Source organism: Suncus etruscus, chromosome 5 (genome assembly GCF_024139225.1).
Source record: "Suncus etruscus isolate mSunEtr1 chromosome 5, mSunEtr1.pri.cur, whole genome shotgun sequence".
Classification (NCBI taxonomy): domain Eukaryota; kingdom Metazoa; phylum Chordata; class Mammalia; order Eulipotyphla; family Soricidae; genus Suncus; species Suncus etruscus.
Window position 1 is genome coordinate 97,125,199 of NC_064852.1, and position 18,878 is coordinate 97,144,076.

Here is an 18,878-nt window from a genome sequence, read left to right on the forward strand (position 1 = left end):
GGTAAGGTGTCTGCCTCACCAGTGCTAGCCTAGGACAGACAGCGGTTCGATCCCCCGGCATCCCATATGGTCCCCCAAGCCAGGAGCGACTTCTGAGAGCATAGCCAGGAGTAACCCTTGAGCATTACTGGCTGTGGCCCAAAAACAATGTGCCATCAATTCCACTTCTTGGTATTTCTCTCCAGAATATAAAAACACTCATTCAAAAGGACATATGCACACCAATATCCATTCCAACACTAAGCACAATAGCTAAGATACAGAATTAACCAAGGCGATAGAAAAGTGATAGTACAGTGGGTCACTTGCCTTGCATGCTGACAATATGTACATACATTTTTATATAATTTATATAATTTTATATTAAGATCTGTAATTCTAACTTACCAAGAAGTATAATGATAATGTTAACAGTTAGGTTTAAATGGATATACAAGTTCAATGAATGAATAAAAATTATTATCAATATGCTACCCCCAAAGGTTCCTTTCTTTGCATAATACCTGATCACTGGAGAGATTCCATACTCCACTGATTTTATCATACAAATGTTCTTGTGGTAATAATCTTAATTGCTTATTTTTAATTAGTGCACCTCTCAATTTAAAATCACGATACATTTTAGATGTTTCATATGCTCTATAAAAAAAGAACACATAAATGTTGAAAATGTGGTTTTCTTATATTTACCTATTACCTTTTTTTTTTGGGGGGGTCACACCTGGCAGTGCTCAGGGTTTACTTCTGGCTCCATGCTCAGAAATCGCTCCTGGCAGGCACAGGGGACGATGCCAGGATTTGAACCAGTGACCTTCTGCATGAAAGGCAAACGCCCTACTTCCATGCTATCTCTCCGGCCCCATATTTACCTATTACTTAAAAAATTTACTACTATACATATATCTGTATATCTGTATATATATTCACAATTAAGTATTTCCAATACATTTTGATTAGTCTTAAAATAAATTTTAATATGGTAACATTGATTTATAATTTATATCAGCTTCAAGCACACTGCACTATAATTCACATTTTATATATTATAAAATACAATATAATGATCACCGCTAAAAATTTCTTGTTTTCTCTTTAAATTATTTCCCCCCCCATAGTTGTATTGCTTCCTCAAACTTGGTTATAGAGTCAGAGACTACATACTTGGATTCTAGGATCTCAGTGGTCCTGAATGATGAGGCATGGAACTGGGATTAGACTTGTGGTCTCATGCCTCCTGGCAGTTCTACCACTGGTCCTGTACCCATATATATGCTTCCTAATAATCTTCTATCTTATCCCTATCATCTTTCACTAAGATGACATATTCTGGTTAAAAAAAATTTGACTGCAGTGAAAAGAGAAGACTTACCAACCATCCAACCAATGACAAAATAAAACCACCACAAGAGTCTATAAGGAAAATACCCACACTTGCCCTCTTCTATTAGAAAGGATTCTTTTGATTAATTGACAAAATGATCCACAATTATTATCTAAAAATGAATGAATTCTTTCTAATTTTTTATGGGGCAGGGCACATCTAGTAATTCTCAGGAGTTACTCTGTACTCAGGAATTACTGCTAGTGGTTCTCCAGACAATAAGGGCTGCCAGGGACCAAACCCAGCTCAGCCACATTCAATGCAAATGTCTCATCAGCTATACTCTCTCTCCAGCCCCTTCAATTCTCTATTTGACTATTCCTATTTGACAGCTGGTTTAGTAGAACATCTATTAGATTTTTATGACTCAGTAGATTTGTATTATATAAACTTTGACCTTCAAAGTATTTAATAATAATAGTATGTTCTGAGTATTTTCAGAATATTTGCCATAGAGGTTAGGAGAATATAGCATCATACTTTTTGTTTGTTTGTTTGTTTTTTGTTTGTTTGTTTTTGGGCCATACATGGTGGCACTCAGGGGTTACTCCTGGCTGTAGGCTCAGAAATCACTCCTGGCAGGCTCGGGGGACCATACAGGATGCCGGGATTCAAACCACCGTCCTTCTGCTTGCAAGGCAAATGCCCTACCTTTATGCTTTCTCTCCAGCAACTATAGCATCATACTTTTAAACCTTATCTTCTAAATCTTTACACCATAATATTACTTTAAAAACATTTAACGGGGGCCGGCATAATATTACTTTAAAAACATTTAACGGGGGCCGGTGTGATGGCGCTAGAGGTAAGGTGTCTGCCTTGCCAGCACTAGCCTAGGACGGCCTGTGGTTCGATCCCCCCGCGTCCCATATGGTCCCCCAAGCCAGAAGCGACTTCTGAGCGGATAGCCAGGAGTAACCACTGAGTGTCACCGGGTGTGGCCCAAAAACCAAATAAAAAAAAAAATTAACGACCCCATAATCTATTACCTTACCTGCGTACTGCAATCACTGAAGTAAAAAGTCTAGGACTTCCAGGAAATATATTTGTAAATATAAATTCGAAACGAGTACTGTTACATTTTGTTAGTATGTAAAGAGCTTCTGTCAGGCCTCGTAATTTCTGTAAGGATAAATTTATTTTAAAGTTTGGATTTATTTATTGAAAAGTTCAGAGTAAATTATTTAAAAATTTATTGAAAAGTTCAGGCAATTTCCTCATTCACATTGAGAACGTTGACCTCAAATAGTTAATGTTTCTTCACTACACAGACATTTCAGTAAGATTTTTCAGACTTACCGAGTTGGCAGTCCTTGTTGTAATATTCAATATGCAGTTAAAACCAATAGCTAAAATTGAAAAGCAAAGAATATTATACAGTAAACCTTGGAGGTAGGAACTGTACAGAACTTTATCAATTTAAGAATTTAAATATATAAAAACACAACATAAAAATGTTTATGAATAGTTAGAAATTTAAGTTAAATCATAAAACTGGAAAGCCAATTCTAACTGCAAGCTAACAAAAATAACATTAGTAATAACAATAACATAACACTAAAAAAATGAAGTTTGCTTTTCTAAAACCTATAGGGTATTAACTAAAAATTCAACACAACTATATCACAAGAGCCCAGATAGATAGTACAAAGAACAAGGTGTTGAACTTGCATGCAATTGGGCCTTGCTCAATCCCTGGCATCTCCTGAGCACTGCCAGGAGTGATTCCTGAGTGCTGAGTCAGAAGTAACTGGAGCATCTTCAGGCGAGGATCCCCCCAAATACACACAAACAAAAACCAAAACAGCTATATCAAGAGAAAAAGACTAAGTAAAAATAGTTTTTAAATATAAATAAAAATGGGGCCAGAGCGATAGCACAGCAGTAAGGTGTTTGATTTGCATTTGGCCAACCCAGGTCAGATCTGGGTTGGATTCCTGACACCCCATATGGTCCCTGAGCCTGCCAGGAAAGATTTCTTTTTTTTTCCCAGGAGAGATTTCTTTTTTTCTTTTGGGTCACACCCAGAGCACTCAGGGGTTACTCCTGGCTCTACACTCAGAAATTGCTCCTGGCAGGTTCGGGGGACCATATGGGATGCCGGGATTTGAACCACTGTCCTTCTGCATGCAAAGCAAACACCCTACCTCCATGCTATCTCTCTGGCCCCTTTCCAGGAGAGATTTCTGAGTAGAACCAGGAGTAATCCCTGAGTGCTGCCAGATGTGGCCTCAAACCCAAAAATAAATAGGGGCCGGGAAGGTGGCGCTAGAGATAAGGTGTCTGCCTTGCAAGCGCTAGCGTAGGAGGGACCGTGGTTCTATCCCCCAGTGTCCCATATGGTCCCCCAAGCCAGGAGCGATTTCTGAGCGCATAGCCAGAAGTAACCCCTGAGTGTCAAACGGGTGTGACCCAAAAACCAACCCCCCCCAAAAAACCCCAAAAAACCCCCAAAATAAATAAATAAATAAAAATAAGGGACCAGACTGATAGCACGGTGGTAGAGTATCTGCCTTGCATATGGCTGACCCTTATTCATCCCTGGCATCCCATATGGTACTGAGCCTGCCAGGCATGATTTCTGCGTGCAGAACAAAGAGTAATCCCAGAGCATCACTGGGTGTGGCCCCAAAACAAAAAACAGTGAGATAGGGCAAGAGCAATAGTATAACAGGGTGTTTGCCTTGCACTTGGCTGGCCTGGGTTTGACCTCTGGCATTCCATATGATTCCCTGAGCTTGCTAAGAATAATTCCTGATTACACAGCCAGGATTAACCTGGGTTCCACTGGGTATGGATCAATCCCCCCCAAAAAAAGCCAAAAAAAATTAACATAATGAAAGACTGTAATATATCACTGAAGTTTTAAAAGAAACTTAAAGGAAAATCTAACACAATAAAAATCACTGGAGTTTTAATCAGTGTTTTTCAACCAAAGGCCATATGATTTCTATGTACCCCAGGATATTCCAAAGAGGTACAGATGAGAATAACATATATGTGGATTGGCAGTATGAACCCCATTTTTCTTAGTACAGAGTTTTTCTTTTTGTTTTTTTGTTTTGTTTTTGGGCCACACCCGGCAGTGCTCAGGGGTTACTCCTGGCTGTCTGCTCAGAAATAGCTCCTGGCAGGCACGGGGGACCATAGGGGACACCGGGATTCGAACCAACCACCTTTGGTGCTTGCAAGGCAAACACCGCTGTGCTATCTCTCCGGGCCCAGTACAGAGTTTTTAAACTCAGAAATCACAATGCAAGTTCACATGACAAGGATTTAAAAAAAAATGTGTTATCTGTCAATAATACTTACAAAGATTGACTCGGGGTAGAGACAAGGAGTGCCAAATAATTCTTAAATTTGTGACCAAGAGTCTACCTAAAACCAAACAAAAAAATATAAAAAGAGATTACCTCCATGAACCATTTTTATAGTAGAACATAAAGTGGATGTGGAACTACTGACCTAGAATCAGAAACAACTAGAGTTAAAAAATACTTTATTTATTTATTTATTTATTTTTTGTTTTTTGGGCCACATCCAGTAACGCTCAGGGGTTACTCCTGGCTATGTGCTCAGAAGTTGCTCCTGGCTTGGGGGACCATATGGGACACCGGGGGATCGAACCGCGGTCCGTCCAAGGCTAGCACAGGCAAGGCAGGCACCTTACCTTTAGCGCCACTGCCCGGCCCTTTTTAAGATTTATTTTTATTTATTTATTTTTTGGGTTAAAAATACTTATTAATTGAAAATATTCATTGATTTCACTTACCCTGTTAGATATAAAATGTGACTCAAACTACAAAGGGAAAACAATCTGAGGGGATATAAATATTCACTGACAACAGCTTGGTCTGACAATAAAGAATGGAGAGAATTTTTTTTTTCACATTTTTTTAAATTTATTTAAATACCTTGATTACATACATGATTGTGTTTGGGTTTCAGTCATGTAAAGAACACCACCCATCACCAGTGCAACATTCCCATCACCAATGTCCCAAGTCTCCCTCCTCCCCACCCGACCCCCGCCTGTACTCTAAACAGGCTCTCCATTTCCCTCATACATTCTCATTATTAGGACAGTTCAAAATGTAGTTATTTCTCTAACTAAACTCATCACTCTTTGTGGTGAGCTTCCTGAGGTGAGCTGAAACTTCCAGCTCTTTTCTCTTTTGTGTCTGAAAATTATTATTGCAAGAATGTCTTTCATTTTTCTTAAAACCCATAAATGAGTGAGACCATTTTGCGTTTTTCTCTCTCTCTGACTTATTTCACTCAGCATAATAGATTCCGTGTACATCCATGTATAGGAAAATTTCATGACTTCATCTCTCCTGACAGCTGCATAATATTCCATTGTGTATATGTACCACAGTTTCTTTAGCCATTCGTCTGTTGAAGGGCATCTTGGTTGTTTCCAGAGTCTTGCTATGGTAAATAGTGCTGCAATGAATATAGGTGTAAGGAAGGGGTTTTTGTATTGTATTTTTGTGTTCCTAGGGTATATTCCTAGGAGTGGTATAGCTGGATCGTATGGGAGAAGAATGGAGAGAATTTTGTACTGATAATTATAAATCCAGTTGTAATCGATGATTCTCAACGAATTCTCATATGCACTTTAAATATTCTTAGCAATTATGCCATATGAATACTCTTAGTGGTTCTTGTTATAATGAACCATACAATTATATATGACATTTTGCACAATAGTGGGCAAACTAATTTGCTTATATTGTGATAACCACACATAAGTCTCTAAGATTCTGGGTTTTTGAACCAGACTCATATTCTTACACTGAAATACACACTTAAATTTTGATTCTCATAATGTTTCCTGTAAAGGGGGCAGTAGTAGTACAGCAGGTAGAGCATTTTCCTTGCACAAGGCCAACTCAGGTTCAGTCCTAGATATCCCAGGAATAAAGTCTATTGAGTCCACCAGGAGTGATCTCTGAGCACAGAGTCAGGAGTTACTGTGAACACTGATGGATATTGTCCAAAAACAAACAAACAATACATACACACCCTAATGTGTTTCCTGTGGAACAATAGTCCCTAGAGATGCGCAAAGGAAAAAAGCAAAATAAATCTGAAAATAGTAAACTATAAAATTTAGAATAGAATTACACTCTGAAGTACCCTGAAGTAATAAATTTGCTTAGTTTTATTTAATGTAACATTTACCAACAAATTATATCCACAGACTTCTTTTTTTTTTGTTTGTTTTGTTTTGTTTTTTGGGCCACACCCGGTAACGCTCAGGGGTTACTCCTGGCTATGCGCTCAGAAGTCGCTCCTGGCTTGGGGGACCATATGGGACGCTGGGGGATCGAACCACGGTCCGTCCAAGGCTAGCGCAGGCAAGGCAGGCACCTTACCTCTTTGCGCCACCGCCCGGCCCCCTCCAGACTTCTTATGAAGAGCAATGTATAACATAGTCCTACTGTTTCTGCCCATATAACTTGAAATTATATATCTGAAATTACATAATATATCTGAAATTACAAAAGCTAGATGCAAAGAAATACTGATAAGATGGGACAGGAAGTTTCAAAAATAAAGGCAGGCTCATGAGAAATGATGAAATTTTATAAACTTTGATTAATACTAAGAATCTAGCATGGGGCCGGAAAGGTAGCATAGAGGTAAGGCATTTGTCTTGCATGCAGAAGGAGGGTGGTTTGAATCACGGCATTAACTATAGGGGCCCGAGTGGTAGCGCAATAGGGCCTTTGCCTTGCACATGCTGACCTAGGACAGACCGCGGTTCGATCGATCCTCCAGAGTCCCACATGGTCCTCCAAGGCAGGAGCAATTTCTGAGTGCATAGCCAGGAGTAACCCCTAAGTGTCACAAGGTGTGGCCCAAAAACCAAAAAAAAAAAAGGAAAAAGAAAAAGAAATTAACTACAATTTCTTTGGTTACAGACAAAGAAATTCAGGCTTAGATCTGTTAGCAGCAGAAGTGAAGGAGTTAGGGGGTTTTAGAACTGAGACTTGTAAGAAATGAACCATTTTGACAGAATAATGTAATCCTACAATTCGAAAGCTATGTGGGCAGTTTAGTTATTGCTGAGCAGATTGTGACTCTAGAAAAATTAACTTTTCTGTTTTTAGTTGTGTTAGTAGTAAAGATGAAATTTAGGGTCTCCCAAATGTAAGCATGTATCATCCTACTAAGTGAAATCTCTTTCTAACCTTTCTGTTCTTCATCTTCATCTCTGAAAAGTATAACAACCTGCTTCCGTTATTATTTTGTAATTTTATTTTTATTATTAAATAAGATTATTTAAATGAGGAGTGATAGTACAGTAGTTAGGGCATTTGCCTTGCATGTGGAAGACCCAGTTTAGATCCCCAGCATCCCATAGGATCCCCCGTCAGGAGTGATTTCTGAGTTTAGAGCCAGGAGTAATCCCTGAGCACTGCTAGGTGTAACCCAGAAAAAAAAAATATATATATATATATTTATTTATGGGGCCCGAAAGACAGCATGGAGATAAGGCATTTGCCTTGCATGCGGAAGGATGGTGGTTTGAATCCCGGCATCCCATATGGTCTCCCGAGCCTGCCAGGAACGATTTCTGAGCGTAGAGCCAGGAGTAACCCCTGAGCACTGCTGGGTGTGACCCAAAAATAAAATATATATATATATATATATGTTTATAATTGAAAGATCCAAAACAGCGACTTGCTAGATTATTTGCTAATAATCATCAAAATGTTAACGGCTTGTGGGGCCGGTGAGGTGGCGCTAGAGGTAAGGTGTCTGCCTTGCAAGCGCTAGCCAAGGAAAGATTGCGACCGTGGTTCAATCCCCCGGCGTCCCATATGGTCCCCCAAAGCCAGGGGCAATTTCTGAGCGCTCGGCCAGGAGTAACCCCTGAGCATCAAACGGGTGTGGCCCGAAAAGCCAAAAAAAAAAAAAAAAGTTAACATTTGTATATGGAATGCATATGGAATCTATTATGCTGAGTGAAATAAGTCAGAGGGAGAGAAATAAACACAGAATGGTCTCACTCATCTATGAGTCTTGAGAAAAATAAAAGACATTTGTGTAATGATTCTCAGAGACAAAATAAAGGAGGACTGGAAGGTCCAGCTCACGACATGAAGCTCACCAGAGAGTGATGGGTGCAGTCACAGAAATAATAACACTGAGAACCATCATAACAAAATGTGACTGAATGTGGGAAGTAGAAAGCCTGACTATAGAGTACAGGTTGATGTGGGGTGGGAAGGAGGGACACTTGGGACATTGGTGATGGAAATGTCGCACTGGTGAAGGGTCTTTTATAACATCATCTGGAAGCAATCCTCTACCAGGGAAGACCCTACTGCTGCTCTGACAGACCTGCTCAAAAGAGACTTCCCTCAACACTAAGAAGACTTGACAACGGGCCCAGAGAGATAGCACAGCGACGTTTGCCTTGCAAGCAGCCGATCCAGGACCAAAGGTGGTTGGTTCGAATCCCGGTGTCCCATATGGTCCCCGAGCCTGCCAGGACCTATTTCTGAGCAGACAGCCAGGAGTAACCCCTGAGCACTGCCGGGTGTGGCCCAAAAACCAAAAACCAAAAAAAAAAAAAAAAGAAGACTTGACAACAACGATATGCTTACAAGACAGGGCTCTCTGCATTGCCCTTTTATTGTAAGGTGAAACTAGAGGACACTCTCCATCTTGACTTCAATTTAGGACATGCAGATTCCAGGATCTTTAATATAGAAACATGATACCAACAACAGAGACTGTGAAAAATAAAAGTGTATTGGCGGGCCCGGAGAGATAGCACAGCGGCGTTTGCCTTGCAAGCAGTCTATCCAGGACCTAAGGTGGTTGGTTCGAAACCCGGTGTCCCATATGGTCCCCCGTGCCTGCCAGGAGCTATTTCTGAGCAGACAGCCAGGAGTGACCCCTGAGCACTGCCAGGTGTGGCCCAAAAATCAAAAAAAAAAAAAAAAGACAGACAATGACTGACTGGACAAACTAGTTTGCCTGGAGCCTAGAGATGGACTTCTGCAAGGAAACTTCAGAGGTAGGGTCTCCTTGTATTTAGGCCAAGGCTTTTCCTTTCCATGTCTCTCATATTTTGGTGGGCCTATGCAAACAACAACTGCCACTCTAACACCATTTTTACGGTGCTCCTTTGACTCCAATCCTTAAAAAAACAAAAACCACTTAAACTTTTGAGGTTAACTTAAACTAATATGCATGTGCAAGGAAATATAAGAAAAAACTATGCCTGCAATGTTTAAAGAGTTACATAAGTTTTATGGCCTTAGATTGCTTTGTGTACTGCTAAGAAATGTCATAATGTACTACAATCTGGGACTTGAGGGACAAAAATTGTACATGGGTTCTATTTTATTTTTCTTAATGTTCTTTGGCTGAAAGTTCAAAAGTAAGGTATCAGCAAGGGGATTTCTTCTAAGAATTCTGTTTATGGGTTATTGTCCTTCCACTGTAACTTTACCTTGTCTTCTTTCTTTCCATCTTCGTTCTCATAATTAAAAATTAAAAAAAAAACTTTTTTTTTTTTTTTGGTTTTTGGGCCACACCTGTTTGACACTCAGGAGTTACTCCTGGCTATGTGCTCAGAAATCCCTCCTGGCTTGGGGGTACCATATGGGATGCTGAGGAATCGAACAGCGGTCCATCCTATGCTAGTGCTTGCAAGGCAGACACCTTACCTCTAGCGCCATCTCTCCAGCCCCCCAAAATAAATTCTTTAAAAATAAAAGAAAAAATTAAATAAAATTAAGAAAAAAATTAAGCATTGAAGACCCAAAATGTAATTTTTACTTCAGGAGCATTTAAAAATGAGTATTCATTGTTCATTATGGCCTATATATTACATACACATGTATTTTATATATAACTGAAAAAAAATTCAAGGGTACAATATTTAAGCACAAAAAAAAATGAAGGGATGGGGTCGGAGAGATAGCATGGAGGTAAGGCATTTGCCTTTCATGCAGAAGGTCATCAGTTCGAATCCGGCTTCCTATAAGGTCCCCCGTCCCTGCCAGGAGCAATTTCTGAGCATGGAGCCAGGAGTAACCCCTGAGCACTAACGGGTGTGACCCAAAAACCACAAAAAAAAAAAAAAAAAATGAAGGAATGAGAAGAAGCAAATGGTGTGCTGATTTCTTTGGAATCTATTTTCTCTACCAAATTGTGGCATTTACTCTAAAAGTTTCAAGGTTTTGAAGACATTGTCCCAGGTATGAGTCACACATAATTATCTAAATGAGCACCTATAAAAAATGTTAATGGCTATTCTTAGAATTTTCAGTAACTTAATTATTTGGGGGGATTCAGGATCCAGCCCTGGGTGAATGGTCCTGAAGCAGGGTTGCCACAAAGATTAAGAAAACAAGATAGAGGGGCCGGGCGGTGGCGCTAGAGGTAAGGTGCCTGCCTTGCCTGCGCTAGCCTTGGACGGACCACGGTTCGATCCCCCGGCGTCCCATATGGTCCCCCAAGCCAGGAGCAACTTCTGAGCGCATAGCCAGGAGTAACCCCTGAGTGTTACCGGGTGTGGCCCAAAAAACCAAAAAAAAAAAAAAAAAAAAAAAAGAAAACAAGATAGAGGGCCGGAGAGATAGCACAATGGTAGCGCATTTGCCTTGCAAACACTGACCCAGGCCCAATGGTGGTTTGAATCTCGGCATCCCATATGGTCCCCGTGCCTGCCAGGAGTGATTTCTGAGCAGAGAGCCAGTCAGGGTGTGGCCCAAAAACCAAAAACCAAAACAAAACAAAAACCAGAAAACAAGACAGGGGCCGGAGATAGAGCATGGAGGTAAGGCTTCTGCCTTTCATGCAGATCATTAGTTAGAATCCTGGCATCCCATATGGTCCCCCGAGCCTGCCAGGAGCGATTTCTGAGCATGGAACCAGGAGTAACCCCTGAGCGCTGCCAGGTGTGACCCAAAAACCAAAAAACCAAAGACCAACAACAACAACAACAAAACAAACAAAAAAAAAGGAAAACAAACAAGACAGATATATGAGAGAAAAACATGGTATGGGGCTCCAGCCTCAAGGACTGTGTGCTATATTTATTGTTTGGTGTCAATCAAAATGGAAGGAAGGGAAAACAAAAGGATCTATCTAATGCTAATCAAGTCTGAGTGGGTCTTTACACCTTAAAAGGGGTGAGTGAGGGCCCGGAGAGATGGCACAGTGGCGTTTGCCTTGCAAGCAGCCAATCCAGGACCAAAGGTGGTTGGTTCGAATCCTGGTGTCCCATATGGTCCCCTGTGCCTGCCAGGAGCTATTTCTGAGCAGACAGCCAGGAGTCACCCCTGAGCACCGCCGGGTGTGGCCCAAACACCCCCCCCCAAAAAAAGAATGCTGGGGACTGAACTTGGATTGGCCACATGCAAAGCCAAAGTCCTACTGGCTGTACTATCACACCAGCGCCTCCTCCTAGTCATTCTTACGCACTATCCGTGTGCAAAGCTAATCTGATCACTTCATGCCAGGATACTTAGAGTTGAAGTGGATTAAATGTGCTAATCTTTTTTGGATATTTATAGTTTAAACAGAGGGATCTCCTTCTGGACTTGGCAATGCCTTAAGTTGGTAATTTTTAAGTTGCTGAAAGGTGAGCAGATGGCTAGAAGGCAAGGTTTATTTCCCTTTTCTACCTTCTGAATCAATCAGCAGTTCTACATATGTCTGCAAAGTGCCCCAAAACATTGATTTCTGAGGTGTGTGAGAGTTGGGTTCTTTTTTTTTTTTAGTGTTTTTTTTTTTGTTGTTGTTGTTTTTTGGGCCACTCCCGGTAACACTCAGGTGTTACTCCTGGCTATGTGCTCAGAAATTGCTCCTGGCATGGGAGACCATATGGGACACCAGGGGATCGAACTGAGGTTCGTCCTAGGTCAGCCATGTGCAAGGATAACGCCTTGTCATTGCGCCACCGGTCCAGCCCCAGACTTGGGTTCTTTTTTTTTTTTTTTTTTTTTTTGGTTTTTGGGCCACACCCGGTAACGCTCAGGGGTTACTCCTGGCTATGTGCTCAGAAGTTGCTCCTGGCTTGGGGGACCATATGGGACACCGGGGGATCGAACCGCGGTCCGTCCAAGGCTAGCGCAGGCAAGGCAGACACCTTACCTTTAGCGCCACCGCCCGGCCCCCGGGTTCTTTATTAATAGTAGCACGCAAGGTACTGTGATGGAGATTTCTGGACAAAGGTATTTTCTTTTTCTTTCTTTCTTCTTTTTTTTTTTTTTTTTTTGTTTTTGGGTCACACCCGGCAGTGCTCAGGGACCACTCCAGGTTCCATGCTCAGAAATTGCTCCTGGCAGGCTGGGGGTGGTGGTGGTGCATATGGGATGCCAGGATTCAAACCAATGACCTTCTGCATGAAAGGCAAACGCCTTACCTCCATGCTATCTCTCCGGCCCCAGAGAGGCATTTTCTTTTCCTATTCCAAAATACAAGGAAAGAAATCTTTACTCTGTAATATTTGAAATTTATTATTATTATAATTATTATTTTTCGGTTTTGGGGTCACACCCAGCAGTTCTCAGGGGTTACTCCTGGCAAGCTCGGGGTCCCATACATATGGAATGTTAAGAATCAAACCTGGGGCCGGGCGGTGGCGCTGGAGGTAAGGTGCCTGCCTTACCTGCGCTAGCCTAGGAGACGGACCGCGGTTCGATCCCCCGGCGTCCCATATGGTCCCCCAAGCCAGGAGCGACCTCTGAGTGCATAGCCAGGAGTAACCCCTGAGCGATACCGGGTGTGGCCCAAAAAACCAAAAAAAAAAAAAAAAAAAAAAAAAGAATCAAACCTGGGTCCGTCTCCGGTCAGCCACATGCAAGGCAAATGGCCTTGCCACTGTGCTATCACTCCAGCACCAATACTTAAAAATTTAAAAGATGTCTTATAACCACAGTCTGTAACCAATGAAGGACATTAGGGTTCTTGTCAATTTAAGAATTACCAACTTTCTTCTGGTTTCTTCAAGTTTATTTACTTTTTTTTTTGGGCCACACCCGGCGGTGCTCAGGGGTTACTCCTGGCTGTCTGCTCAGAAATAGCTCCTGGCAGGCACGGGGGACCATATGGGACACCAGGATTCGAACCAGCCACCTTTGGTCCTGGATCGGCTGCTTACAAGGCAAATGCCGCTGTGCTATCTCTTCGGGCCCATATAAATAAATAAAATAAATAAATAAAGTTTATTTACTTTATACTTTGTCAAATAAATAAAATAAATAAATAAAGTTTATTTACTTTATATTTTGTCAAGAAACAGTTATCTGAGGAAAGTGGTCACTCTGGAAAAGAACTGGATGCTGAAAGGAGGTAAAGTGATATGCATGATACCCTCTCAGAAGCAGTATTTAATAGTATTGTAGCCCTCAGTGCCTAAAAAAAAAACTACAAGGAAAAAAGTGCCTGCCAGAGAGCAAGCCAGAGCGATGGAAAGAAACAGGGACAATGGTGAAGAAGTTGGTGCTCAAACATACCCCTAAACTCAGTTATATATAACTTTGTAATTCATGGTGATTCAATAATTAATTAAAAATAATTCAATAGGGGCTGGAGAGATAGCATGAACGTAGGGCATTGCCTTGCATGCAGAAGGATGGTGGTTTGAATCCCAGCATCCCATATGGTCCCCCTAGCCTGCCAGGAATGATTTTGAGCATAGAGCCAGAAGTAACCCCTGAGCACTGCTGGGTATGACCCCTGCAAAATAATAATAATTCAAGAAATTAAATTAGATTTTAAAAAAAGAAAGTCATCTATATTAAGATAATTCAGCCCTCCAAAGCACAAACTCAGGACTATTTTTTAGCTCCTAGATCTTTGTTTCTCTCTTACCTAGGCTTGACTGACACTGAAAGTCTTAAACATTTTTTCAAGGAACTGGAGAAAAATTATTGTGGGTAAGGCACATCCCTCACACACAGCAAACCCGATTCAATCTCCAACATTCTAAATGGTTTCCTGAGCCTACCAGGAGTGATTCCTGAGTGCAAGGCCAGTACTAACTCCTAAGCACCACTGGATAAAGCCCTCCAAAAAAAAAAAACCATTTTTTTCAAGGATGGAGCTTATGTCAGCTAACATAATTTTGACATTTGTAAATTAGAAATATAAGTGGGGGGGAGCCGGAGATATAGCACAGCAGTAGGGCATTTGCCTTGTATGCAGAAGGATGGTGGTTTGAATCCTGGTATCCCATATGGTACCCGGAGCCTGCCAGGAGTGATTTCTGAACGTAGAGCCAGGAGTAGCCACTGAGCACTGTCAGGTGTGACCCAAAAAACCAATATATATATATATATATATATATATATAAAACGTATATATTTATATATTTATACATATATATCTATATATATTATGTATACATTTATATATTTATACATATATATTTATATATATGTATATGTATGTAAACGGAGGGGCGGAACGGTAGCATTGCCCACACTAGCCTAGGATGAACCACAGTTTGATCCCCCAGAGTCCCATATGGTCCCCAAGCCAGAAGCAATTTCTGAGCACATAGCCAGGAGTAACCCCTGAGCGTCACTGGGTGTGACCCCCCCCCCAAAAAAAAAAGAAAAAGAAAAGAAATATAAATGGGGCCAGAACAATGGCACAGTGGTGGGCATTTGCCTTGCATACAGGCGACCTAGATCAAGCCCAGGTTCAATCCTCAGCATCCCATATGGTCCCTTTGAACCTGCCAGGAGTGATTTCTGAATGCAGAGCCAGGAGTAATCCTTGAGCACCACTGGGTTTGGTCCCCCAAAATATAAATAAATAAAACAAAAGAAAAATATAAACTACATTAGAAAATATACTCACCTCTATCCCCATTATTTCCTTTGGTATCTTCAATTGAATCTAAACAATCAATAAGGACTTCTCCGGGTCTTGTTTTCATTTGCCTGAAATAAATTCATAGTCTTTAACTTTATTGCTACAACTCTACCTGCTCAAAATTGATTTAGAGGAGACACATGTACATTTAAAACAGGTAATGGTATAAGAAAAGAGAGGAGGCATGGAGGATTGAGACTAGAGAGTAAGGGAGGGTAGAAACTGATTAAATATCAGAAAAATAATTGGAGCTGGAGCGACAGCACAGTGGGTAAGGCTTTTACACAAGACCAGGCTGGTTTCTATCTCCAGCATTCCATATGATCCCCTGGACCCTGAAAATAACCAGGTGTGGCCCCAAAACAAAAAACAAAAGAAAACAAAAAAGACTCACACACATTTCCCTTCTTTCTCTCTACTCCCATCTAAGTAAGTTTCAGTAAAAAACTAGGGGGAAAGGCCAAAGCGGTGGCACAAGCGGTAGGGAGTCTGCCTTGCATGTGCTAACCTAGGACGGTCCTGGGTTCGATCCCCCGGGGTCCCATATGGTCCCCCCAAGCCAGGAGCGATTTTTGAGTGCAGAGCCAGGAGTCACCCCTGAGCGTCTCCGGGTGTGGCCCCAAAACCAAACTAACTAACTAAATAATAATAATAAATAAATTTATTATTTAAGTGTTAAGTGTTTTATGAGCTAAAAAATGTTTTATGAGTTAAATGTTTTATTTCCACATGGTATTACAACAAAGACACACCACTGAAATAGAACTGAATATTGTAAGACACATCTCCGGACATATGATAGTTAAAATTTTGATAAAGGAGCAAATAGAAACTGAAATGGAGCAAGGAAAGCCTGTTTAACAATTGGCGCTCACTCATCTCTCCTCCAGCTCCATACCTTTTCCTACCCATTTCCCTGCCCATCCCTACCTCTGCATCAAAGCTGGGGTGACAGTTCCTAGGTTTTCCTCCCTTCCTCCCTTCATTTCCTCCCTCCCTCCCTTCTTTCTTTTTTACAAACAAACAAACAAACAAACAAACAAGTGGTGCTGGGCAAACTTATCAGCTCTGTGCAAGAAAAGAAATCAGACCCCTTTCTAGCACCATGCACAAAAGTCAGATCAAAATGAACTCAAGACCTTCCTAGCGGGCCACGCAGATTTACTTACAATTACTTTGCAATATACTTTTTGAGTCAGGTAACATGATGCCTTGATTTTACTCTACCAATGCCCCCAATTACCTAGGGAATCTTTAATAAATAAATACATAAATAAATAAAAGGAGACTCTCGGGGTCCGAGTTCTTCAATCCGAACCGTAACCTAGGCCCACCCGGGCGCCCCGCGCAGGGCCGCGCGCTGCAGGGCCTGGACTCGCCCGGCGGTGGCCGCCGCAGGTCCCGGGCCGCTAGAGAACCTCAGCCACTCACTGCGAGGACACGTCGAAACGGACGGAACGATCCTCCCACAGCGCGTCCAGCACCGCCATGGCTGGGGACCGAACCCCGAGCGCGCGCAGCCAGATCTCGACGTTCCGGTCCTGGTCGGGCGGCGTCGCGCGTCTCCACGGCAACGGGCTGATCCGTCACGACGTCTACGGCGAGCGAAGGGACTCAAGCTTCCTCCAGAACGTGCATGCGCCTTTTTGGGCACTGTTACATCATGTAGTGGATGTGAGACGTGCCTGGGGATGTTGGGGGAATCTTAGAATCTAACTGGCCCGGGTCCAGGAGCGTATGTTGCGGACTCTGAGCGACTTTGCCTTTTTCCAAATAGAAATCCTGAAGCCAACCATTTTCTTTCCCCTATTTCTTTACACAATTACTAAATTAATCCCTGATCTGGCCTACCTGGTTTTTTGTCCACTTCCTGATCTCCTGTACTTCATTCAGTCAGGTAGCCAAGGTTTTGATTCCTCCTGGGGGAATCAAACTCCGTCCTGTCTGGGTCTCTGTACATCTGTCACTTCTGTTTAAGGTCTAATGTCAACTGAGATGGTTCCTGGTCTCTTTCTTTGTTTTGATGTTCTACAGTTTGCACCCCTGGATAGGAAATCCTCTCCTGTGCAGGTAGCTTTTAGCAGTGCATTGAATACTTTTTTTTTTTTTCTTTGCCTCCCCCCCCTTTTTTATTTTTATTTTTTGGGGGCTACACCTTAAATTGCTCTGGTATCAGGGATGGAAGTGGGCTTCCACTTGCACATAACCTCCTCCAGCCCAGTCTATTGCCTCCCTCCATAAATGCTTCTTGAGTCGAAGTATTGTCCTTCCTTCACCTCACTGATGTCTTTAAGTCATTGCTCTCATAGCATGATCTGGAGGATCTGCTCATGGAAAACCTTGGAAGCAGGTCTTTCACCAGTGAAACTGATGAAGATTTTGCCTTTAAAAAAATCTCTGGGTTGGGGCCAGGGAGATAGCATGGAGGTAAGGCGTTTGCCTTCCATGCAGAAGGTCAGTGGTTCGAATCCCGGCATCCCACATGGTCCCCTGAGCCTGCCGGGGGCAATTTCTGAGCGTGGAGCCAGAAGTAACCCCCGAGCGCTGCCAGGTGTAACCCAAAAGTCAAAAAACAAAAACAAAAACAAAAAAACAAAAAAACCTCTAGGTTGCAGTCTTGTATGACTCAACACTGAAAATCCAGGTAAGTCATACCAGAGCATTTGATACAGAAACATGAATATAATAATATTATAAAAAATAATACAGCTTCTTGGTATCAAGTATGGTATATTAAATTTTTTAATTCACTGTGAATTTCACCAATTTCTCCCCATCCTCATCAGTTCATTCCACTTATTATAGTGTATTCTTTTTGGTTTTTGGTTTTTGGGTCACGCCTGACAGTGCTCAGGGGTTACTCCTGGCTCCACGCTCAGAAATCGCCCCTGGCAAGCTTGGGTGACCATATGGGGTGCCGGGATTCGAACCAATGACCTTCTGCTTAAAAGGCAAATGCCTTACTTCCATGCTATCTCTCCGGCTCCTTATTATAGTGTATCCTAACAAATAGTATATTGAACCTAGAAAAATTCTATTGATAGGAATCAGTTGATAAAATTACTCTCCCACAAACACATACCATTTGTCCTAAAAAACCAAAGGTGTTTCTGAAAATATGCAATAGTAATGGCTCTTCTAGACTCATTTCCTGAACCTGTCTCACCCTTGTATGATGGGAGTATTGGAAAGACAATAAAGCCAAAATATTTTTATGGCCTTTTGATTAAAACAATCTAGACTTTACACATTGTAAAATATAGTTAGTTCCTTTTTTTCTATAATCTATTTATTACCATTTACTCTTTATTAGGTGGCAATTAATTTTGGTTGAAATGCTTAAAATAATAGCACTTAGAAAAACAATTATTTTTGAAAGTATATAACTGAGTATAGTTAATTAGTTTTAACGATTTTACTTAGATACAACTTTACAAGTACAATACTAGAAATTGATATTAGGGAAATATTTCAAGAGTAGTAGTTACCTTTACTCCAGTTCAAGTATTTCCTTTTACCATAATAGGTTCCTTAACTTCTCTGTAAAGATAATCATTAAATTCATGTCATAAATTTCTGAGTAGGCAGCTAGGAGTTGCCTTGCACGTATCCAACCTGTTTTCAATCTCCAACATCCCAT

General features: G+C 41.5%; 1 protein-coding gene across 1 annotated transcript in view; it reads right to left on the reverse strand.

Annotated features, from left to right (window-relative positions):
* Nucleotides 1-16,735, reverse strand: part of BBS5 (Bardet-Biedl syndrome 5) — a 38,796-nt gene extending 22,061 nt beyond the window's left edge. The window contains exons 1-6 of the mRNA XM_049773479.1: nucleotides 16,670-16,735; nucleotides 15,224-15,306; nucleotides 4,694-4,759; nucleotides 2,681-2,730; nucleotides 2,376-2,503; nucleotides 504-639 (exon numbers count right to left, since the gene is read on the reverse strand). Of these exons, the coding sequence (XP_049629436.1) occupies nucleotides 504-639; nucleotides 2,376-2,503; nucleotides 2,681-2,730; nucleotides 4,694-4,759; nucleotides 15,224-15,306; nucleotides 16,670-16,728 (522 nt within the window). The 5' untranslated portion in view covers nucleotides 16,729-16,735. The remainder of the gene's footprint in view (nucleotides 1-503; nucleotides 640-2,375; nucleotides 2,504-2,680; nucleotides 2,731-4,693; nucleotides 4,760-15,223; nucleotides 15,307-16,669) is intronic.
* Between the last annotated feature and the right edge of the window lie 2,143 nt (nucleotides 16,736-18,878).